Below are 24674 nucleotides of genomic sequence, written 5' to 3' on the forward strand. Positions count from 1 at the left end.
TTTGTAAAAATCTGATTTAATTCTGTACTTTTCTTTCACTAGGTGAAGTTGGCAACCAAAACCTACCCCCTCTATCACCCATCAGTGAAAGTAATATTTGCAGTTATCCAAGGGTAATGTTGGTAACGGCCCAAGTTGAATTATGTACAATCTAGAAATTTAGATTGTACTTTCTAATGCACTACTTTTTCTCAAATAGTTATTGTTCATGGTTCCGCCCATTTATAAAGGGTTCATTCAATTTAAGTTGAAAAAGGACATTAATACTTACCTGGTAACAACCTTGATAGGAACGGTTTTCCTCGGTTGTCATGGTACATCTCTTTAAATACTGGGTACGTTCTTGCAGATGTTTCTACAATTGACCCAGTAAGACTAAACTGTCCCTGGTATCGCTCGGCCCCAGCCATTTCTCTCGTACCTGCTGATACCTTTGGATTCAGTAAATACAAACTGTTACCATTTTGTTCTGCAATGTTTGTAAGTAAGACATTATAATTTCTTCAAGCGAAAATATACTGTTAAAAGAAGGCTTATTTTTTTTCCATGTTATTGGGTTAAAGTGTATAAGGGTTATACACTTTTAGCAAAAAACACATAACTTGAGGCATGACGAGATGGATTCTCGCATTTTGATTCTATTAATGAATTAGGCCCGCCATCGCCAGCGATTGAAGTCCAACAACAATCCTCCCATCCTTCCTCCACAAATTAAGTTATAAAGGAATTGAGAATGATGATGCAGGAGAACCCTAACTTTATCGCTACTGCTGAGTCCATCTGTACTTTGTGCTGTAAGGGGAACTTGCTTGAGCCCATTCAAGTCAATGCAAGTTAAATATTGCATGGAAAAGGGAATGTCTTACTTAACAACATTGCAGAACATATATGCTAAAAGTTTGTATTTATTGCTTGGAAAAGGAATTACCAGTTAGAGGTATAGGGTTAGATCATGGTTATACCATGGAAACAAACAAGGCTTCCTTTTTCAGGACAGTTCATCCTACTTTAAAGTGTTTTTACTTAGTTTTGTTGTGGAACATTAATGGTACAAGTTAATTGTAATTGCATGGACAATGGATTATTCTATTCCAAGGGAAATGGTGAGAGCCTGGTAATACCATGAAGTCAAACAAGGCTTCCTTTTACAGGACAGTTTCAACTTATTAGTGAGTCAATTGTAATGTCTTACTTGGTAACGTTGCAGAACATGTATGGTGCAAATGTGTTTCAATTTCATGGAGTAAATGAGGAAATTACATGAGTAAACAACTGCAAGAATTTACCCAGTATTTAAAAAGATGTACCATGGCCCCAGATGTAAACTTAGGGAAATGTAATGTACCCTTTATAAAAGGCTGGAGCCATGAACAATAACTACTTAAGAAAAAGTAATTTATTGGAAAGTACTATCTTCATTTCTAGATACAGATTACAACTTGGGCTGTTCAACATAAACCTTGGATGACTACACTTGTACCTTGAATAGAAGGGTACTAGAGGAGGTATTTCTAATGATTGGTTACCTACTTTCCTAGGAAGTACCCAATTATATCTGAAATATTACCCACCTTCCAACTAACGTTCACAATTACATGGAACCAAGTGCGATTGGTTAAACTGATTTATTGGCTAAAAGCCGTAAAAAAAAATAGACCTTGGTGCGATTCAAGTTAATGTCCCTTTTCAATACAATTCCAAAATAGATCAAAGAAGCTCATCACTTGACACCTGGCTTCACAATGCTGTCATAGAGGATTACATAATTTTGGAAGTACCTAGTGGCGCAATAAACAATACAGGCCGGTAAAGGCCCCCATAGATGTTGGAAAGAGGGGGTCAGGGAGGGATAGGTGTGTGTGTGTGTGTGTGTGTGTGTGTGTGTGTGTGGGCGGGGGGGGTCAGTTAGTTGCAATCTGCAACCTCACCACTAGTTGCCACCTCGACTTTACACATTATACCTTTAATAATTAGGAACTGTAACCGTTTTTCGGTTCTGCGTTTCTAAAACGTAATAGGGACTTTTTTAAAATGTCTTCTTTATAACCCTGTGCCAAAACAATGTGGTAATGAATTTGAATGCCATTAAACATTGAGTGTATTTTATTACACCATTATAAAACAACATGTACTTAGAACACCAGCATTTATTTTGGGGGGGGGGGGGCAATAATTAATTTTTAGAACAAGTATTTGTAATACAACTGATGGTTGTCAAAATAACTAGATGCTAACATTCCCTGAGCGGTAAGAGTGAAATCTTGCTGTGTGCCTGGCGCATGTGGATGTATGGATCTCTGTCAGAGAGGCAGTTTTGTTCATAGCTGTGTAAATCTTTGCGGTCATATAAAAAAACATGTTTAGACCACAAAGCGCAAGTGTCGTTGCGAGTCATGATTCTTGGCGTATTTGATTTAATTTGTTAATTTAATCTAACTTAGTTTAACTTCTCCTGATAGACTAATGCAGTGGTTCCCATCCTTTCTTGGCCGGTACACTTCATCTGCTTCAACTCAAATAGTTTTTACCCAATAAACATCTGCCTTTATATCAGTGTCCCTTTGAACGTAATCAAATCACACTTGATTGCCTGTGGCTATAAATACTGAGGCAGTCAGATTATACAGGACATCTATGTGTAGTTTAAAATAATAAATAAAACTGTTTCGATAAAATGGATGTCCTGTGACCCCATATACACATCAGGGGGCCCTGACCCAAAGGTTGGGAACAATGGACCAATGACTTGGTTGGCTATTAGGGAGCAGCCACATCCCAAATCCGCACCAAAACCCCAGTGAAGAATAACGTAAAGTGTTGCGTAATTCCATCCTCTCTTGTATTCACTATGTATAAGACATTTGAGCTTTTAGACCACTCCCTCCTAATATTTGACCTCATTTCTGACCAACCAGGACATCAGTTCTAAGTGTTTCAGGGCCCTATAATGTATGTCATACAGCTGGTCAGTTACATACAGTATAGGGCCACATTTGAAAAAATAGGGAAATTAGTTTGGTTGTACCGTTAAGTAACTTGTAAAACCCTAAAAATGTGATATTGTGATATATGATATTTATGCGATAAACGCACACCCCTACCCTCCTGCACTGGCAAGCCTAATGCAGTCATAACGCTCATGCAGTCATAACACTCATGCAGTAGGCCTCACAACCCTCTGGCCTCTAAACCGACCAGCAGTGAGATAGGTGGTGATGAGAAAGAGGGAGACTGGGAGAGAAGAGGAGGGAAGGTGAGAGACCTGGAGATGCATTTCACGGGAATGACAGAGTTGCCGTTCACCCAGCAGCCCAGGGTAATGTGAAGGGCGCCTTGCAGGCCGGGGGCCTGGATTAGAGCAGCGGAATACCAGTCGCAGACAGAATGTACAGACGCACAGCCATCAAGATGGCCAGCAGCATTTTCATTTCAACAAACTTGTGTTGGATAACCGTTTTGTTCTTCTGTTGTTGTTTCTTCGAATAGATGAGTTGTTGTTGTGAGGTGTCTGTAAGTACCCTGCGGGGCTGCACGGTGTGGGGTGGTGCACGTGGCTGTCCTGTGCTTTTGCGTGTGTGCACACGTGTGGACGTACATGTCTGTTAATCTGGGCGAATGGAGGTGTAGGCCGTTTTTATAACTTCCAGGGGTGGGTGAGGAGGGGTATATGTCTATCCTGGAGAGAGCTCGATGCCACCATTCCCATCTAAGGGAATCCCCTGGATTCAACCTCATATGGCTCTATTAAAGGAAATGAACAGCATTCTGGGAGTCTAAGGGATTCCACAAAGACGCTTGCTCCACCAACCAGTTAAAGGATAATAATAGTGTATGTTGTTTGGAGGGATGTGATTGGACAGCACTTCTATACAGGCCTCACATATTTATGCGTGTGTGGATAGATGGTCGGTTGTTCCTCTTCCTTCCTGCTCCGCCATGCGCTCAGGGCTATCTGTCCGTCACGCATGGCTTTGAACCGTGTGCTGAAACACATCATTAAACAGTGGTTTCTGTCGGGCAGCCAAGCCCATCAGAGGCATCCATAGAGGCCAAGCCAGTGTAACAGTAAAGTCGGTGTTCTCATACTCCACTAATGTGCCAAACGATAACCCGCAGATAAACATTGACCGAGTTCAGCGGGGTGGGGGGGTAATAGCGCTGTTGGTGGAACGACACCATCGAGGGTATATGCAACAAAAAAAACTTTGACTGGTGTACTGCAGTCACAGCATGCTAATATATATTTTTTTATTACACTATTGCGTAACAAAGGACAACCTGTTTTTGATTGACACTAACTGGCTGTGAACCTTAAATCATTAAAGTGGTTGCATGTGGTAGTGGCATTCCTAGCCTGCTGGTGTTGTGGAGCACATGTTATATTTTTGTGTGTGTAAGTGATGCTAACATTAGCATAAGCATTAGCATGGGAGCATGCCTCAGTGTTGAGTGATAACCTCCCGGTTCCCCAACAGGTGCCTCTGCAGCTGATTGAGAACGTGGAGTGCCGGGACATTTTCCAGCTGCACGTCACCTGTAAGGACTGTAAGGTGGTCAGGTAGGCCCCACGCACAAACGCATAAACTCACACACACACATCAAACTGTCAATGGACACACCCGTTGCGAGACCTTGCAAACCTTCTGATTTCCTATGTTAATGATATCTTTTTGGAGTTTTTCAGTACAGCATTATGTATAATCGAGAGCTGGGGAAGTTATTGTATACGACTAAGGGCAGAACTTGGTAGGCAGAGGTCGTAACAGCTCTTTTCCATCCCCTCCGTCCACAGGTGCCAGTTCTCCACCCTAGAGCAGTGCCAGGAGTGGCTGAAGCGTCTGAGCGCGGCGGGGCGGCCGCCGTCCAGCCTAGAGCACCTCTTCTCTTTCGCCTTCCACGCCTGGTGCATGGACGTCTACGCCGGGGAGAAGGAGCAGCACGGCGAGCTCTGCAGGCCAGGTAGGGCTGCCGATCCCGGACAACTTTTGGTGTGATCCCTGCCAACACGGGGATGATCCCTGCAAACCTGCCCCTCCCCTCCCCCTCCATTCTCCAAGACTTAGGCCCAATCTCGTTTCTTTGCTCTACAAAAATCTCCACCTTAACCCTACCCTTAGCCCTTACCCCTAGCCCTTACCCCTACCCCTACGAAATGGGACGACAACCCTTCAAGACCCAGTTACAGTACGTCATTAGTAGTCGACAAGGTTTTGATCTTTATTTTAATTTACATTTTTTGATCATTTGATACAATATTTGTCTCTGGAGTTTTACTGAATAGTTTAAATGTCTTTGGAATGCAACCTTACACACATGGAAAAGCACGGTATGATTAGATAAGAATATTATTTATGCTCACAATCTGTTAGAAACTGCAGAAACTTTATTTTGGATCAAACATTATGCAAGATCAACATAATATATGAAACCAGAATAACATAGAACTTGAGGTAGTATGCCATCCATGTAAAACATAAATATTAGGGGTGTAACGATTCACCGATACGAATCGGTATCCGGTTGGATTAACACAGATGCGACTACATCGATACGTAGGCCCCTGAATCGATTTAAAATGACCAAGAATCTGTTGATGCACCATTTTAAACGTTGCGAATCAGTTGAGTGAGCTTCAGCCTGATATCAAGACAGCATTGTCAACTCAATTCATTCCGTTTCCATAAGGATCTGGAAAATGATCCTTATGTGTGTTTGTGTATGTTTTTGCACGCGTTTCCGCACTCGCCCTGCGTCTCGCGAGCAGGGAACAACCGGAGTTGTGAGTGCGCGAATAACAGCCATATGTGCGAAAACGGTGAAACGGTTTGCAGTGCACCAGTGAATCTGAAATCAAACGTGTGGAAGTCCTTTGGGTCTTGCCTCTGACAAAAGCTTCGTAATTTTTTTTATTATGTAGGACAGCGATCAAGTCTATAAATAAACAAATAAATAGACATGTAGTTCTAAATTTATAAATGTCTTCCATTTTTTCCCCGTACCATAAAGAAATATATATAAAATCCTAAGATTCCATGGTCCCTATACCAGAGATGGGAAAAAGTCACTGTTTGGCAAGTCCCAAGTAAGTCCCAAGTCTTAGCAGTCAAGCCCGAGTCGAGTCGGGAAAGGCAAGTCGAGTCCAAGTCAAAGTCACACCAAAGCCAAGTCGAGTCCAAGTCCAAGTCCCAAACTTTTTCATGTCTTGAACAAGTCACCATGTATTTTTTACTTAATAATGTCATTATTAGGCTATTGATCATAATTTCAACATATCACTCTAATGTACAGTAATTTCTTATCAATACAGTTTCCGTCTTCAAATGTGTTATGATATGCGCATGCGCCGAAATCGTATGTTGTTAAAAGTAGCCCAATAGGGTGGGAAAACAGCCCAATCTGGCAACACTGCCTGAACGTCCTCAAAATGTAGCCCAATAGGGCGGTAAAAAACGCCCAATCTGGCAACACTGCTGAACGTCCTCACCTCCAGCGTCAACGTAAATCAATGAGACCAACTGAAACGAAGCCGATATGAAACTTATACTGTGATTCTGAAGAAAGCATAAATGATATCGAAATTCAATTTAGATATTATTGAAGATACGAGGGTGTAGATTTGTTATATTTTTTGAACGAAGGTAAACGGTTGAACAATTAGTAATTTAGTTACGATGTCTTAAGTGTCAGAGGCTGGCCAGACGGCTTCAATGGGACCAACTCAAAACGCAGCCGATATGAAACTAAAACTGTTATTCTGAATAAGGTATACACAATATCGAAATTTCGTTTTGATATTATTGAAGTGTAGATTTGTCTTCGCTCGCTGTTTTTTTTTCATCTTCACGGAAGTGAATGCGTCTTGGGTGTCTAGCGCTGTAGGCGGGAAATAGATTAGATATCTAAAACAGTAAATGTTTTTGACTCAAGACATGTCGAGTCATTACAAGTCAAAGAGGCAAAGTCCGAGTCAAGTCTCAAGTCAATAGCAGTCTAAGTCGAGTCGCAAGTCATGCGTAATTTTGTCAAGTCGAGTCTGAAGTCATCAAAATCATGACTCGACACGTCCACATCTCTGCCCTATACCATATATATATTTGAAAGTAGGCAGTGGCTCTTTTATAGAAGGCTTATTTTAATTAAAAGAAAAATGTATGTGTTAACGTTAAATGAATATTAACTATCTATCAGATTGATTCATATCTCATCAAATCGCAACAGATCGTAAGAACATTGAATCGAATCGCATTATATCATTCCATATTAAAATGTATCGTCCCTTAATCGTATCGTAGCACATGTATCTAGATGCGTATCGGATCGTCCTATAAAGGAGAGATGCACACCCCTTATAAATATCATATAAACAAGAACAAGTGATATAATGGAACTAATATTGCAAATTACAAAAAGGCATCAACCATCGCGTTTCATCAATAACTCAGTCAGCTTTAAACCATCAGTGGATGTCTAATCTTTCTATCTTCCTGGGGGATGAGGGGCTTAGGGCTACCAATGCAGAAGAGGTGCTTGAGGTGGAGGGGTGGGCTCTGTGACGGCAGCGGCCTCAACGATCCCCTGAAAGAAAACATAACAAATAAGAAGGAATTATATGGCAGAACTGGGTTATATGGGCACATGTTATGTACAATATATAATAACTGATACATAGATAGATGGATGGATATTTCTACCAAAATAAATGAAAAAATACACTGGTTAACAAAGAACAATGACATCACAGTCAGTGCTTATACATACATGCATGTAAACACCTTTAACCGATCTACTTCGCACAAAAATTGGCACATGAACGGACAAGCAAAATCTGATAAGTTGTATGTATGTAATATTGCAGTTGTCCAATGGAGGAGCATAGTCGAACTATGGCTTTAATCAGATTAAGCTGTGCATGTAAACATACTGATTGATCCACCATTCTCAAGGCTAATAAGCATTTTTAAAACTAACTATTGGATTACCTGGCAGGGAATTAAAGCTTATCTTCAACCTGGAGTCCCTAGAACATGGACCATATAGATATCATTGTTCCATTTTGTTGAACAAAATGGGACATGGGCCCGGCAGCTACCCTGCCGTGGACCAGGGCCGGGCAGCCCGGTCGCGGGCTCCGCAGCCCGACGCGCAACAGCAAGGGGTAGGGCTGAGATTTTGCTTGGAGCAAAGAAACGACATTCCCCCTTGCCCGACTCCCTCTCAGCTGTTTCTCTTTTATTTATGTCATCCATCCCCTCTTTAACGCAGGCGAACACGTGACGTCCTGGTTCAAGAACGAGGTGGAGCGGATGGGCTTCGACACCCAGAACGCCTGGAGGATTTCAGACATCAACAGTAGATTCAGGTATGGGGATCTGCCCCATGAATGTGCGTTGAATACTTTTGATCCCGGGGCCCCCGGACAAATCCCCCCACGTCCTTTACTTTCATTACACGGAACAGTGTGCACGGGGGTCTTGTGGAGCGGGTGTGTGTGTTATGAACACCCGCCCTAACCCGGGTCCTCTGCTACACGCGAGCGATGGCTGGCCCAACACGGTGGACACAACCCAGCTCTGCCTATTTCAGCATCTATTTCACTCCCTATTCCCTCACCAGTTTAAGACGGCCAGATATTAGGAAGATGTATCGATGGATTTATCAAGTCACAAAGGTTAGGTTAATCAGTTAAGATCACAATTATAACTCAAGCAATGTTGGAATAAAACATACAGCTGTGTGTTATTGTGCCCGACACAACAACACACAGGCTAATTGTATTTAGTTTTATATTACAGCCCATTGTTAATTTGTTTTAATAACAAAGCGTTGATAAGAGCCCATTCCAATACCTTCTGCTGAGTCAATCACAGCGCATCGTCTCATCGTCTCTGTGTCTCCCTGACCTCGCCCACCTCTCCCAGGCTGTGCTCAAGCTACCCCCAGCAGCTGCTGGTCCCAGCCTGGATCACCGACAAGGAGCTGGAGAATGTGGCCGCATTCCGGTCGTGGAAGAGGTTTCCAGCTGTGGTGTACAGGTCTGTTGCTCGCTGTTCTTCTCCTCTCTCTGTTCCGCACGTCTTTGGTCTGTTCTTTGTGTGTGACACACATGGCACCAAAGACCAAACTAAACCGAAGATATCTACCGCAGTGTCTGTTGACGTTTTCTCTTATCCAAAGCGACTTACAATAAGTGCATTTGTTACAATAAGTACATTTGTCATAAGAAGTGAAACAATATATCGCTGTCGGTACAGTAAAGATGTTCATAGAATCAAGTGCAAGTATTACAATCGCTAGGCTAACCCATTCCCCATGTAAAGCAATGATAGCAGCTACTGTAGATGCTACACAATTAAGTACCTTGAATAAGTGTCGAGGTGAACTCTGAACAGGTGAGTTTTGAGTCTTTTGCGGAAGCTGTTGACTCTGCGATCCTGACATCGGTAGATCCTGACATCCCCGTGCTGTGGTTGTCCTGAGCCCTTCGTAGAGGCACCTCGAGCATGGAATATCCATCCATCCATCCAGCCCTTTTACTACAGGGTATCCATCGTATACCATGCCGTGGAAGGGCTTTTCAAAGTGATTGTGAGTGAGTGCAAAATGCTCCATGCAAATAAACCTTTATATCTTGATTCCTCTGCTCTCCAGACACGTGAGCACGGGGGCGGTGATCGCTCGCTGCGGCCAGCCTGAGGTGAGCTGGTGGGGCTGGAGGAATGCAGACGACGAGCACCTGGTGCAGTCCATCGCCAAGGCCTGCGCTGTGGACGGCATCAGCCGCAAGCATCAGGCCAACGGCGGCTACAGCAACGGCACCGCACTGCCCGATACGGACTTCGGTAAACCCCAAGCTCATTCACTGATTCATTTTATATTTACTAAATTAAAGCAGACACTTTTATGCAAAGCAACTTACAAGGGTTAATACACCCTGACGGTGGAGTCAACCATGCAAGGCGACAGCCAGCTTGTCAGGAGCAGTTAGAGTTAAGTGTCTTGCTCAGGGACTTGCGGTTGTCTCTGTCTCTACATCTCTCTCCCCTTGTCTCTGTCTCTACATCTCTCTCCCCTTGTCTCTGTCTCTACATCACTCTCACCTTGTCTCTGTCTCTACATCTTTGTCTCTCTCATCTTGTCTCTGTCTCTACATCTCTCTCTCTCTCTCTCTCTCTACCCTTGTCTCTGTCTCTACATATCTATCTCACCCCTTGTTTCTGTCTCTACATCTCTCTCTCTCTCTCTCTCTCTACCCTTGTCTCTGTCTCTACATATCTCTCTCACCCCTTGTTTCTGTCTCTACATCTCTCTCTCTCTCTCTCTCTCTCTCTCTCTCTCTCTCTCTCTCTCTCTCTCTCTCTCTCTCTCTCTCTCTCTCTCTCTCTCCCCTTGTCTCTGTCTGTACATCTCTCTCTCCCCTGGTCTCTGTCTCTACATCTCTCTCTCTTCCCATATCGCTGTCTCTTGCTGTACACATGTCCCCACACACATTCACATTCCTTAAATATATCCACCATCTCTACAATTCTATCTTTTTCACACACACATACACACACACACACACACACACACACACACACACACACACACACACACACACACATACACACACACACACACACACACACACACACACACACACACACACAGCTCTGCAGCCTCACTATCTGTGCTTTTTGCATCAGACAGCATTGAGCAATATGGCCTGCCGGGGCATGTCTGACAGATCTGCTGTGCACACAAACATCAGACATCCATCAAAACACTGCCGTCCTCTGGGGAATCCTGAATCAAACTTCCACAGGAGATTCATGAATCAATCTCCTGCTAATGAATCCCCCGCCAGGGGTTTGCCTTAAAATAACTCGGTCTTGGTTATTCATAATTGATTTGGATAAAGTGCCTCCCTTTCTTGCTCGCTGGTTCTTTTATTGTGATGAGAGAAAACTTTTTGGCACCTCTCCCCTGGGGGTGATTATATTCACGTGATGATGAAATCTGTATGGATCAGAGTAATAGTAACACGGTTGGAAAGGATCTAGATGGAAACATTGAGTAAAAAAGACAGGAAACATGTAAAGGACTCGCGGTTTCAGTGAGCGTGTGTTGTTTTGTTGCATCAGAGTCATCCCTGACCAACAACTCTGAGGTGGAGACGCTGGCCATCCAGCCCCACAAGCTACTGATCCTGGACGCCCGGTCCTACGCCGCCGCCGTGGCCAACCGCGCCAAGGGGGGAGGCTGCGAGTGCCCAGGTAGGAGCCCCGTGGTGGGAGCCACAGGGCCCCCCAGTGGCTCCCACCACGGTTGTCTGGATGTTTTATGGGAGAATCCTGCTCTGAGAGGACTTTAGTTATCGGGAGCAATGGCTGCCGTAGGGTGGAAAGCATCGAGGTAACCATTCCTGTTCATCCTCCTCTGAAGAGTAGCCACACACGGTTCCAAGCAGAAAGTAGGGTGAAAATGCGTTATGCCATTCAGAAGGAGCAGTTGCAAGAGCAGACTTGGTGGTGTTTCCTGAGATAAATATAGCCCTTTTAAATATAGTGAAAAAACGTAATTATTATTGTTTAATTATGAAGCTCTTATAATTATGAGAGCTGTAATTAGAGGATGGCTGAGCGAGGGCTGTTCATTTAGGTTGTTATGTTTTTAATGTTGCCCTCTACTGGGCTGTTCGCTTTCCAACTCTCACATCTGACCTACAGCAGCGTTAAAACGTTGGTAGCATTGTTTAGTCTGGTTGGGGACGCCTGTTTTCCTGCTGTTGTTGTTGTCCGTTTTCCTCCTGCTGTTGTTGATGTCTGTTCCCCGGCTGTTGCAGAGTACTACCCCAACTGCGAGGTGGTGTTCATGGGCATGGCCAACATCCACTCCATTCGCAAAAGTTTCCAGTCCCTACGTTTTCTCTGCACCCAGATGCCTGATCCAGCCAAGTGAGTCGGTCTCTCTCTCTGTCTCGGTCTCTCTCCCTGTCTCGGTTTCTCACTCTTTGTCCATCGATCTCTCTCTCTCTGTCTGTCTGTCTGTCTGTCTGTCTGTCTGTCTGTCTGTCTGTCTGTCTGTCTGTCTGTCTGTCTGTCTGTCTGTCTGTCTGTCTGTCTGTCTGTCTGTCTGTCTGTCTGTCTGTCTGTCTGTCTGTCTGTCTGTCTGTCTGTCTGTCTGTCTGTCTGTCTGTCTGTCTGTCTGTCTGTCTGTCTGTCTGTCTGTCTGTCTGTCTGTCTGTCTGTCTGTCTGTCTGTCTGTCTGTCTGTCTGTCTGTCTGTCTGTCTGTCTGTCTGTCTGTCTGTCTGTCTGTCTGTCTGTCTCTCTTTCTCTCTATCTCTCTCTCTGTCTCTCTCTCTCTCTCTCTCTCTGTGTCTGTCTCTCTGTCTGTCTCTTCCTTTCTCTCTGTCTCTGTCTCTCTCTGTCTTCCTAACTGAGACAAAAACAATATTCTTGAACTAGAACCCCAGGTATTTTTCTCAACCAGTGCTGAATGTGGTCGTTTGTTTCCTCGTTAACTAAATTTTGACCCGTCGATCTGGAACATCTGAGGCCGGTTTCAGAAGCTTTGGCACCGTTCCATGCAGATGATTTTGATCTCTCCTCCTTTTGATTCTATTGCTCTAACTCTCCCACTCTCTCTTCTCCCTCTCCATTTCTGTCTCAGTTTCTCCCTCTCTCTCTGGAAGTCCCCACTAACCAGAGTCTAGTCCCTGTAGGGGACTGTGCTGACTCTACAGATCCACAGGGTGTAGCGTTCACTAGTGTGATAATGAGTGGCTGTGGTAAAGCTTGGTTGAAGACGATGTGGTGTTTATACAGCTTCACCAGCACAAAGATGTGTCATACATAGCCTGCTCTGTTTGCTTTTCTCCAAATATAGGGGGTAAAAAAAGTTGAAATTGAAAGGAAAACAAAGCTATGGCTGAGAATACCCTTACAGTTTTTCCAAGATACTATACTTCGACTAGACGAAGCAATCCAACGCGGCTGGGAATTACATTTGAATTACAACCGGGCCTCACCCTTGAAAGTGTGTCCTTAACTGATGATGGGCTTGTCTTGAGTCGATGACAACGCTCAAACTTTTATGCCTGTTTAGCTCTTTATTAAAGCCTACAATAAAATCGGATTGATTAGTTTAAGACCCATTTAATATATTTGGGTTGTCTCAGACGGACAGCGACACACACAATAATATCTGCGATGATCAATTCAGTTTGACGCTCAATATTCACCCTTTTTTAAATTCATAACCTCAATAGCTCATTGAGAGCACATTTATTTGATGTTACCGGTAAAACCATTTGCATTTTTTTAAACATATGTCAGAACCGTCAGCCCATCAAGCCCATAAAGTTTCCACACTCTGAGGGGTCCGTGCTTCTGTCTGTGGCTGACCTCCACCCCCCCCCTGCAGCTGGCTGTCGGCCCTGGAGAGCACCAAGTGGCTGCAGCACCTGTCCCTGCTGCTGAAGGCGGCGCTGCTGGCGGTCAACGCCGTCCACCGCGACCACCGGCCCGTCATGGTGCACTGCTCCGACGGCTGGGATCGCACACCCCAGATCGTGGCGCTCTCCAAGATGCTCCTGGACCCGTACTACCGCACCATCGAGGTACGGCGGCCGAGGGAGCCCAAAAAGGCCAAGCGTGTGGACCTGTTGTTTCATGCACCGTTTCTATGATTAAGTTGGCGGGAATTTGGGGTGGCGTGTATTTTCTTTCATGTTTTGATTACGCATTAATTCAGTTTAGCTGGGTTTTTTCGTTTTTTTATTTTTTTATAATCTTTTGGAGTGGACTATATATAGTGGTCGCAAAAGTTCCCACAATGTTAGAAAATACTTGACTAAATGACTAAATAACTCATGTAAGGGTTAGGGTTAGGGTTAACCCTCCAATGTTTTGTTTCAGTGTTTGCAAACTAAGCTGTTAAGTTGGAACAATTCTGTGCTTTCCTGTAAGAAGACAGTACCCATCCAGATGTCTCCATTTGGAAACCTAACTAATTGCACTCATTGTGTGTGTGTGTGTGTGTGTGTTTGTGTGTGTGTGTGTCTCCCAGGGCTTCCAGGTCCTGGTGGAGACGGACTGGCTGGACTTCGGCCACAAGTTCGCCGACCGCTGCGGCCACGGGGAGAACTCTGAGGACGTGAACGAGCGCTGCCCGGTCTTCCTGCAGTGGCTGGACTGCGTGCACCAGCTGCAGAGGCAGTTCCCCTGCTCCTTCGAGTTCAACGAGGCCTTCCTGGTCAGTGATCATCCCCAGTGGTACTACATGCAGGGAGATCCACCGCGGGCTGAGGATCTGTTTCCGCTGGGATGCTCCGATTTAGATCACCACAAACGACACGAGAGATTCCCAAGTCCTCTGCGACATCTGTCTTCCAATATGCAATTTCTGTTTGGGGGTGTTGCTTGTTTTGGTTGGGTCTGTCCTATAATCAAATCTGAGGTGATTTATGATCACACTAGGGTATTTACAAGTTCCTACATACCAGCTCATCGGTATATAATTACATGTGTGTGTGTGTTTCTGCGTGTGCACGTGTGGGTCTGCGTGTGTGTGTGCGTGTGTGTGTGTGTGGGTCTGTGTGTGTGCGTGCGTGCGTGTGTGTGTGTGTGTTTCTGCGTGTGTGTGTGTGTGTGCGCGTGTGTGTGTGTGTGCGCAGGTGAAGCTGGTGCAGCACGCCTACTCCTGTCTGTTCGGCACGTTCCTGTGCAACAGCGGCAAGGAGCGGGAGGACCGCCACGTGCAGGAGAGGACCTGCTCCGTCTGGTCCCTGCTGCGCAGCGGCAACCGCGCCCTGTGTAACATGCTCTACTCCTCGCAGTCCGAGGCGGTACGTCCCCTCCTCGGGCCCCTCTTGAGAACCCTTCACCCCAGGGACCTGGGTGTGGTGATCAGATGTAGAGAGGGACCCACGGCTCTGGGAATGCAGATTGTGGCAGCGTTGCGTAATGCTCTGCCTTGCTTTGTCAGTGGGTTCTAGAGACACTAAATCTGGAATAATTACCCTCTGGGAAGTCTTTTTGCGGGGACATTGTTTTCTTGGTGGTTGCATTCCAAGGCGTGGTTCTTTTATCTACATTCTTCTATTAATGATTTGTTTTGATGAATTGATGATGGGAAAAAATGAGGATTTGCTCTAGAAGGACTTTTGATTTGAGGCGTAGATCCTCAGACTGTGGCTCTGGTTTCCTCTTCAGGTGCTGCACCCGGTGTGCCACGTGCGTAACCTGATGCTCTGGACGGCCGTCTACCTGCCCAGCTCCTCCCCCACAACGCCCAGCGACGACTCGTGCGCGCATTACCCCGCGCCCGGCTCCAACCCGGAGGAAGCGACTCTAGGAAGGTCAGCCTGCCCCTTGACCACGCGTCTACCCGGCCCATTGCACCGTGAGATCCACCAGGAGACCACTCCAGGTTGAGGGTGGATCCTCCCCACATCACCAACACCTAGAGAGAAGGAGGCCTAGTCTTGTGGTCTTCCGATGGTCCTCTATCGGTATCGGATCCCATAGCAGCCGCTGACAGTCGCTAGGGCAGAACAGGTCGCCGCTTCGCTTATTAAACCAAGGGTCGCTTTGTACGTCGGTGCTGTTTACAACATTCACTTGTTTCTCCGATTAATAGTTTGTGTGACGTGTCGCAACACATTTTGCCATGAGGGTTGATTTTCCGCTAGTTCTGTTTTGATTTAACAATATTCTTGGCACTCTGTCACATGCCACATGCAAGACGTTGAACATAGTGTTTTGTATTAGCTTCTGCAAAAGGCTCAAGAATCTTTTGTTCTGAGTTCACTAAGACTCTGCTTAGCCTCCCCCTTACCCCCCCAACTCCTCCATACCACTCTTACGCATTTATTGTATGTTGAACGTCCTGGCACGTAATGGACGCACTTATTGTATGTTGTACGTCCTTAAAAGTAAAACTTACAAAAGGTTGACCTAGCAATTGCTAGTGCTTGGCACTCGGCTCTATGAACATCAATACTGTACTGACAGCGATATATTGTTTCTCCTTCTTCTGACAGATGTACTTACTGTAAGTCGCTTTGGATAAAAGCTAAATGCGCTAAATGTAAATGTATTAGCAGTCTCTCCCGTTTGGCCAAAAAGACTCTCCCTCTCTCCTCGACACAGACGCCCCAAGACCCGCTCCTTCGACAACCTGCCCAGCGCCTGCGAGCTCGGCAGCATGCCTGCCCCAAACCGGCGCTCCAGCGACCCCAGCCTCAACGAGAAGTGGCAGGACCACCGGCGCTCCCTGGAGCTCAGCTGCGTCACCGCGGGGCCCGACGGCGGAGCGGGGGGCCCGGAGGACCTGGAGGACCAGACCGACGGTCCGATGTATGCGGACACGGCTGAACCCGAGCCCCAGCCGGAGGACCGGGGACCCAGGCCGCAGCGGCCACAGTCGCCCGGCGTCCCGGTGGCGGAATCCCCGGAGCGGCAGGAGGCGGAGCTGTCGGTGGCGCTGGGCGTGGCGGAGGGCCAGATGGAGAACATCCTGCGAGAGGCCACCAAGGAGGAGGTGGCGGCGGCGGCGGCGGCCGTCCACAGAGAGAAGGGCGTGGCTCAGGTCGTCTCCAACGGAGACACAGACATGGGAAAAGGTATAGAAAGTGTAGAGAGCGACGAGAAGCATGCAGAGGTTGATGGCGGTACGGAGAATCAGAGTGAGCCGCTGTGCAACGGTCATTCTGAAGAGGATGTGGTGCTGGAGTCGGCAGCGGAGGGGGATTTCCCAGTTGTCCCTCCCCTCCCTGCCAGTACGTCAGAGGAAACGGACCAGAAGCAGCAGAGCCTGGAGGCTGACGTGGGTAAGATCTTAGAAGAGCTGGTCAAGCAGGTGATGGACGGTTGTACTGAGCCACAGCCACAGGGGCTGTTAGCATGGCCTCTGGAGCCAGAGGACGCTGCATCCCACAGAACTCATACCAACGGCTTCCCTGTTGGCACCTTGGTAGAGCCAGGGCTCAGCTGTCACTGTGGCGAACCCCCAAAGCCCCTGGTGCCGGCCAATAAGACTGCGTCTCTCATGGAGAGCTCCACCGAGACTCTGACGGACGAGACTTGCGGTACGCTGGAGCCAGCGGCACCGTCGCCGCCCGGCCCCCAGACCAGCAAACCCCTGCCCCAGCCCGCCAGGACGAACGGCCTTGAGGCCAGGCCTCAGCAGGCGGTCGCCAGGACTCCCAGCGGGGCCAACAAGCGGCCCTCCCTCAGTGCCTTCCAGTCCACCAACGGCGAGGGGCTGTGCAACGGCGAGGAGCCCTGCAACGGGGCCCCCACCTGGGCCAAGGCGACCGCCGAGCGGGGCCCGCTGAGCAGGCAGGCCTCTCTGGCCGGCGGCGGCTCCCTGGGCCCGCCGCCCCGCGGCTTCTGCCCGCATCGCTGCACCCACATGCCCGCGGGCCGCCCGGCCGGCAGCCCCGAGCAGCAGTCCCGCCTGCACCTGGACGACGACGGGCTGACGCTGCACCCCGACGCCGTCCAGCAGCGGCTGCGGCAGATGGAGGCGTGCCACCAGAAGGAGGTGGAGAGCCTGAAGAGGCAGATGCAGGAGCTGCGCACGCGGCTGGAGAACCAGCAGCACGGGGGCTGCCCCCGGCTCAACGGAGACCAGGGAGACGAAGGGGTGAGGCCCGTAACCGGCACCGGGACCATCAATGCACAAGTTTAAACAATGTTGGACCCCGATATGCAGGCGTGTCCTCTGAACATATTAGTATTCCTGCAGCCGTCTAGATTACACCATCCATCTAGATCACACCGATCCGACAGGCTGTTTGGTCCTTACCGTTTTTATTCTCTTGTCTTTCCTTCTTCTTATCGTCATTATTCAGTTCAATAGTAATTGAGCTGCGTCAAGTAATGAGTGCACCATGTAGAAATCCGTCAGGAAATGGATCTGTTAAAACAGGGCGAGCGGTGTGATCGTGTTATGACGTCGTGTGTGTGTGCCCCCTGCTCTGCAGACCTCCATTATGGACTCGGAGTACAACATGGATCCCAACTGCCTGTCCCGCTGCAGTGCGGAGCTGCTGTCGGAGGCCAGCTGGGAGCAGGTGGACAAGACGGACACGGAGGTACAGCGGTCGCTCTGCCGCAGCGGGACGGGGCCGTCGCAGGGCTGGGGGAGATGTTGAGAGTTTAGGGGTGGTTAGGGTGGGGACATGCAGGTCTCTCAGAGCAGATAGAGATAATATACAGGTTCCAAAATAAATCAACTCTGCCTCAACATTCTAACTAATTGAGCCTCAAGATAAAGTAAGGGTGGTGATGGAAATTTGAAGGAGCACATTTATAGCAATCTGAAAACCCATAGCTGGTGTTTAGATTGTCCTTAAAGAACCAGGGAGCCCACTGTTTCAGATGGAATTCGCACACTCAAACCTAAGTATTAGGAAAGAGGGGGCGTGTTATCCCCATGGTTGGGACCCATGCCAACTTTATGTGCTTTTTTTTAGTACCATTGTTGTGTAACTGCGTAATACTGAGCGATGTTGTAGATGGAACCCGCCACCCCCAGTAGAGATATACTATAGATGTCCGTTAAGCTTAACCCTCACTCGGACCGCTGCTCAGACGCAGCTTCACCATCCACACACACCCTGGCGTTATGGACCAACCCGAGGGGGGGCTCCAGGACATGAGGTGCTAGAGACAGTCAGGGGTAGGACCAACCCGAGGGGGGCTCCAGGACATGAGGTGCTAGAGCCAGTCAGGGGTAGGACCAACCCGAGGGGGGCTCCAGGACATGAGGTGCTAGAGACAGTCAGGGGTAGGCCCAACCCGAGGGGGGCTCCAGGACATGAGGTGCTAGAGACAGTCAGGGGTAGGCCCAACCCGAGGGGGGGCTCCAGGACATGAGGTGCTAGAGACAGTCAGGGGTAGGCCCAACCCGAGGGGGGCTCCAGGACATGAGGTGCTAGAGACAGTCAGGGGTAGGCCCAACCCGAGGGGGGCTCCAGGACATGAGGTGCTAGAGCCAGTCAGGGGTAGGACCAACCCGAGGGGGGCTCCAGGACATGAGGTGCTAGAGCCAGTCAGGGGTAGGACCAACCCGAGGGGGGCTCCAGGACATGAGGTGCTTGCTGCCTGTTGCAGGTGACCCGCTGGTACCCAGACCACCTAGCCGCCCAGTGCTACCGCTGTGAGAGCCGCTTCTGGCTGGCCAGCAGGAAGCATCACTGCAGGTAAAACACACACACACACGCACACACACACACACACACACACACACACACACACACACACACACACACACACACACACACCTCCCCCTCCCCAACTCATTCAGTTCTGTGAGTTTGTTCTACATGTTTTGTTTTTAAGGGGCAGGAACAAAGGTTACTCTGTGCTGTCTGGGGCCCAGCGCTCATATCATGTGAAATAATAAAAAGGCCTGTGTCTCGCTATCTCTAGCCCATACCCTCATCGCTTGCTGATGTCTGCTCTCCGTTCCTTTGATTTAACTGTTAACTTGGAGCAGTCCTGCTTGCACCCATCATCCCTGGGACTCAGCACTGTTCGGGGGTGAAGCATCGTTATCAGGAACTTATTTTTAAAGTGATCTCTCTCTCTCTTAATCTCCATTCTCATGCTCTGCAAGTGCTTTGCAAGCTTTCGGTTCCACCCGGTCTCCTAAGAAGACCTGCAGCACATTAAAAGAGGGAGCTCTAGTGTGTGTGTGTGTGTGTGTGTGTGTGCGTGTGCGTGTGCGTGCGCCGCCTTATTGGCCCATGTGACATTCTCCATTGTGTACCCTCTCCTCCACAGTGGAAGAGAGCCTGTCCAGGAGGTCTGGTGAGATCCCGTGCCCCCCCATCCCCCCACCCCACCCCCACCCCTGTACTTGTCATCGTCCCAGACAGAACCCTCCCCTCCTAGCGCCTCACACACTCACACTCACACATACACATATATATATATACACGCGCACACACACACTGCATCCCCCCTGCCCTGTGGGTTCTGTTGAGGCGTAGAACCAGCGCACCGCCCACTCTGACTCAGAGCGTGAGATGCCTGCAGTGCGGCACGGCTTTCCACCATTGAACCTTTGCACCGTGACAACGGGTTTGGACGGTGGCGCGAGGGGTCGCAACACTGCTAACCTCTCGCCTGTCCATCCACGACGTCACGTGCTTCCTTCTTTGCCCCCACCACCACCACCACCACCACCACCCTCCCTTCCATCCAATCCTGTCCCCATAGCAACCCCAGTTCTGGCCCTATGCTGCCCCTCCCACCACCACCCCCACCCCCTGCAGCTCAACCGCTAACTGCATGGTTCTGCATCAGAAGTCGGTAGCGTGCTCAGGGGTGCAGCCCCGCTCCTGGCCAGGACTCGTACTCTTAACGGGGGGGGGGGGGTCTGATCAAAGCCATCCTCATTGTCAAGTCGATCATCTTCTCATGCATCATGTTTTTTGTTCATGTTTTTTTTGGGTTGTTTTTGTTGTTGTTGTTTTTGTTGATGCACATCTGCGTGTGAGAGCATTGAGGCTAACGCCCGCATGTATACAAACAAAGATAAGAGCAGCTCTTCGTCTCTCACCTGTAATGTAATAATCCCATAATGAGTGACCAGTGCGGGCCATGGGGGGGTAACGCTCTTGTCTCCCCCCCCCCCCCACAGGAACTGCGGTAACGTGTTCTGCGCCAGCTGCTGCGATCAGAAGATCCCCGTGCCAAGCCAGCAGCTGTTCGAGCCCAGCCGCGTGTGCAAGTCCTGCTATGGCAACCTGACGCCGTGCCCTGGCATGGGCCCCCGCCTGGCCCCCAGTCTGGGCCCCCTGGACGCGGAGCAGGACCAGGGCATCACAGTCAGCTCCGAATAAAGCCCATTACCCCCGGGACTTACAGGGTGGTGGTGGGGGGGGCGCTGTGGGCCGGACGAAACACTAGGCTCTATCCCTTTACCCCCCAGCCAGCGGTGCCGCTGTACCGCTGCGGGAGAGCACAGGAGCTACACAGAGTATCCCATGGAAGTGTGTGTGTGTGTGTGTGTGTGTGTGTGTGTGGGTGGGTGTTGTGTGTGTGTGTGTGTCTGTGTCTGTGTGTACTACGGATTGAAGTGTATTTACAAGAGAGGAACGTGTACAGTAGAAGCTTGGTGAACTTTGATGGGCAGCCGTCTCCTTGAGTGACTGTGTTTGCCATGCGTGTGTGTGTGTGTGTATATGTGTGTGCGCATAGCAGGCTGAGAGTGAGAGAGAGATGGGAAAATGCAAACAACTGAACATGCATATTGCTGAGCATGCAGGCGGTCTGTCGGACAGCACCTTAAGGCCCAGGAGTCCCTGCTCCCCCAGACGGGTTGCACTTTGTCATTGAGCCCGCCAGAAGATCATGGAAACCTCTGCAATAAATGTTACTTTGTTCTTACCCTTTCCCCCCCTCTCCATCAGCCCCCTCCGCCTCCCAGTAGCAGGTTCTCTGTCCAAACCAGTGACCGCTTCCTGTCAAACAACTGCAGAGTATTTCACCCTCTTTTGCGCTTTATCACGTCACGACACATGAGGTCATAAGATGTTGAATCCTGCCATCATGACACAAGCATCTCTGGAAAGACCGGAACGGGACGTCAGGCATTCGTCCCCAACGGAGTTCCATTAAACAAGTGCTCCGAGCTGAACCCACCACCAGTCCTCCCTCCATCCCCAAGGGCTTCCTCCTCCTCCTCCTCCTCCTCCTCCTCCTCCTCCTCCTCCACCCAGAGTGGTGTATGATAAGGGGGGACCCGTCCTCTTGGTGACCTTCATCGGAGAGCAGTGTTGTTGACCATTGACAATGTGGCCATTGTTCTCCTGCCACGCCAAGAGGACTGCACCACAGCCCCCCTCCCCTGGCCTCCCCTGTCTGCAACCACTTCAGCACCCCCCGCCCTCGCTGGCGTCTCCCCCCAGCAGGTCCTGGGTGCTGGACAGCCTTGTGAAGACACCTGTTCCAGAGGACAGCCAGTCTTCAGCCGACACCACAAGCAAGGTCATGTTGGGGCCCTGGCCCGCCGCAGGCTGGACACCATGGGAGGATATTGACGGAGTTATATATATATATTATTTTTTTTATTATTTACTTAGAGTATGTTGTAATTGATATTGGGGGTGGGGTAGGTGATGGCAAACATTGAAAAGATGAAAGTGAAGGTGCTTAGGGGGGTTAAACGACACGGCTGGCCCCCATGACCTTGGTTGCGCTGCCCTGTCGTCTGCGTTGTCTTCTCCATCTTGGGTTTCCCTGTGCGGAGAAGACCTTCCACACTCCTGCAGGACCACCGGCTAGCCTGCACCCTGCCTGCCAGCCCACTGCCCACCTCCTCTCACACACACACGCACACACACACACACACTTTGGTTTTGTAAAGCAAATGAATGAATTAAATAATATATTCAGAGACGTATATAGCATTTAAGAAAAAGGCTAAACAAATGTATAGAATTCTTTTGAATCGTGGCTCACTAAAATTAGTCACCAAAAAAGTTTCTTGTTTTCCTTGATTTTCTTTTTTTTGGGTCTAATTTTCCTCTGTTCATTACAACCAAATCTATATTGTCAAGCTGTAGAATTTTTCTCCTTTTTAAATAGTTCACACTTGAGACACGTTTGCTGCGTTAAGTGCTATTAGTTGTTCCTTGGAAATGCGACGGTTTCTCTTTTCATTAATTATTGTTTTGTTTTTTGAATTGCTGTTCCAAAATGAAAAAGGACTAAAAATTTAGGTTGAGGAAATTAATTTGCCCCTGCATAATAAGTGTTGGGCCGTGAGCAGAGCTAGAGGGGGTTAAAAGTAGCTTAGCATGAAGGGCCACGGTGCTGCAGGTCACTTCAACCTGTCTTTTTGTTAGGAGAGGGCCGAGGCCAACAGATGGCATAATCGCATCTGTATTCCACCTAGAACTGACCATCAGGCACAGTTTGGTATGGTCATCTTAATTCGGCAATAGTGCTGGCACAACACATGCAGACTGAATATTTATGGAGAGTATATGAGAGATAAACAGTCATGAGAGTCCAATACCAGACCTTTCTCAGCTCAAGGACAGTCTGCGAAAATTCTAACAACCTAAAACGTCCTGTGGAAGTGACACACACACACACACACCGGCGTAGCTCATGATATGCTTTGAAATGCTTTGCATGGAGAGGATGGTGAGAAAATAAACAACCCAAAAATGGTATGCAGCAAGTAAAGCTAGCAGCCTGCACCTTAAACAACCAAACCTTCCTTCCCCTCGGCCGTAGTCTTACACAGGGCTCCATTAGGACATCCACATACAAACACTACCTCTATTTTGTACACACAAATATAGCCTCCTTCACATGGGCTCACAAAAAGTCCAAACATCGATTCACATTTAGTAGTTCTTTGGTGACAATTTGCCGTGTTGAGAACAGCCTTGATGGTCCTTTTCCGTATTTTTGGGTTGGACAAGCTCGGCCGAATCATTAATCATCTCTTGCGCTGTGTGGTTGTGGTTGTGCGTGCGTTGCTGCTAAGGGTAAGACGATCACTCCAGTTATAACCCTGACAAGCTCAATGTGTACTTGGTTTCCCTCTTCCCTCCTGTTCTGCAGGCTGTGAATGGACATCTCACATCTCTGTGTGACGTTTATCAAAAACGTGAAAGAATTGTACAAATACAATCCGAACGTCGACTTAGAGTCCTGCAATCATGAAGGAGGGTGTCCATGTTTGTTCACCCTTCAAAACAATCAAGTGTAATGCTGGGAGGGAGACCAGGTCATGCAGGTGTCGTCGTCGTCGCCCCCCTCACTGCTCACAAGTGTTGCAAAGGCTTTGGCAGCTTCAAACCTGATCATGTCAGTCCCCCACCTCACCATCACACGAATACACACACCATTACACATACATGGTGGGGGGCCCCCCTGCACGCTTTGGAAACACCCCAGGAATGGGAAATCTGCAAACCTTCATTCAGTTCGCCCCCTTGGACAACGTATGGAGTGGATGTACGAGAAAGAACTCTTCTGAGTAGAGGCAAAAACTGTCACCACAAGGCCATTCCGTACCACTATTTGTTGCAATAAGGGGGTTTTGAAATTGGAAAAAGGTATCTGCTGATCTGGTTGTTGATCTTGGACACAGACATTTCATTGGGTGCTTTGTGAACAAGCAGTTAACCAGAGAATAAAGTGACTTTGAGGCAAGTTTGCGTGAATATTTGAATTGACCGTCTCTTATTAGAGACCAGTGCCAAGCAGTGTTGCCAGATTGGGCCAGATTTTCCGCCCAATCTGGCAAGCAGTTTTATTAGTTTCTCCCAAAGGGATGATGATTTCCTATACTTTCTGTTTCCCCCTTTTTTGTTGACGATAAGCACTTTCAGTCTTCCCCCTGCCCTGTCTGTCTAGAGTTTTGAAGCTGTACATAGCGTTTTCCTGCAACAACTGCTACTTGTTATGTCTGAATCTTTTGATTTTTGTTGAATTACTTGGAGCATAACATTGTTGTAGTTTGAAGAACAACAATAAAATAGACATTACCCGGGTTGTTTTGCCAAGCCTTCACACAAAAACAACCACAAACTCTGCATCCCATGATGTACACTGGGCCACTGTTAACGCTGTAGACCAAGTCATTTTTAATTTTCTGCACCTTTTTACATGTTTTTTAAAATCGAGACAAAAAAATTGTAGTTATCGTCTCACATCAA

At 48.1% G+C, this 24674-nt stretch overlaps 1 protein-coding gene across 1 annotated transcript in view; it reads left to right on the forward strand.

The window, feature by feature from the left end:
- The window catches only part of mtmr3 (myotubularin related protein 3), a 30856-nt gene extending 6348 nt beyond the window's left edge, over positions 1–24508 (forward strand). Inside the window, exons 6-20 of the mRNA XM_079751677.1 lie at positions 4476–4558; positions 4793–4959; positions 8263–8359; positions 8919–9032; positions 9649–9839; positions 11121–11252; positions 11822–11933; positions 13403–13598; positions 14048–14233; positions 14655–14825; positions 15193–15338; positions 16132–17629; positions 17970–18080; positions 19102–19190; positions 20636–24508. Of these exons, the coding sequence (XP_079607803.1) occupies positions 4476–4558; positions 4793–4959; positions 8263–8359; positions 8919–9032; positions 9649–9839; positions 11121–11252; positions 11822–11933; positions 13403–13598; positions 14048–14233; positions 14655–14825; positions 15193–15338; positions 16132–17629; positions 17970–18080; positions 19102–19190; positions 20636–20837 (3495 nt within the window). The 3' untranslated portion in view covers positions 20838–24508. The remainder of the gene's footprint in view (positions 1–4475; positions 4559–4792; positions 4960–8262; positions 8360–8918; positions 9033–9648; positions 9840–11120; positions 11253–11821; positions 11934–13402; positions 13599–14047; positions 14234–14654; positions 14826–15192; positions 15339–16131; positions 17630–17969; positions 18081–19101; positions 19191–20635) is intronic.
- Positions 24509–24674: the final 166 nt, after the last annotated feature.

This window comes from Pollachius pollachius, assembly GCF_949987615.1.
Source record: "Pollachius pollachius genome assembly, chromosome: 1".
Lineage (NCBI taxonomy): Eukaryota > Metazoa > Chordata > Actinopteri > Gadiformes > Gadidae > Pollachius > Pollachius pollachius.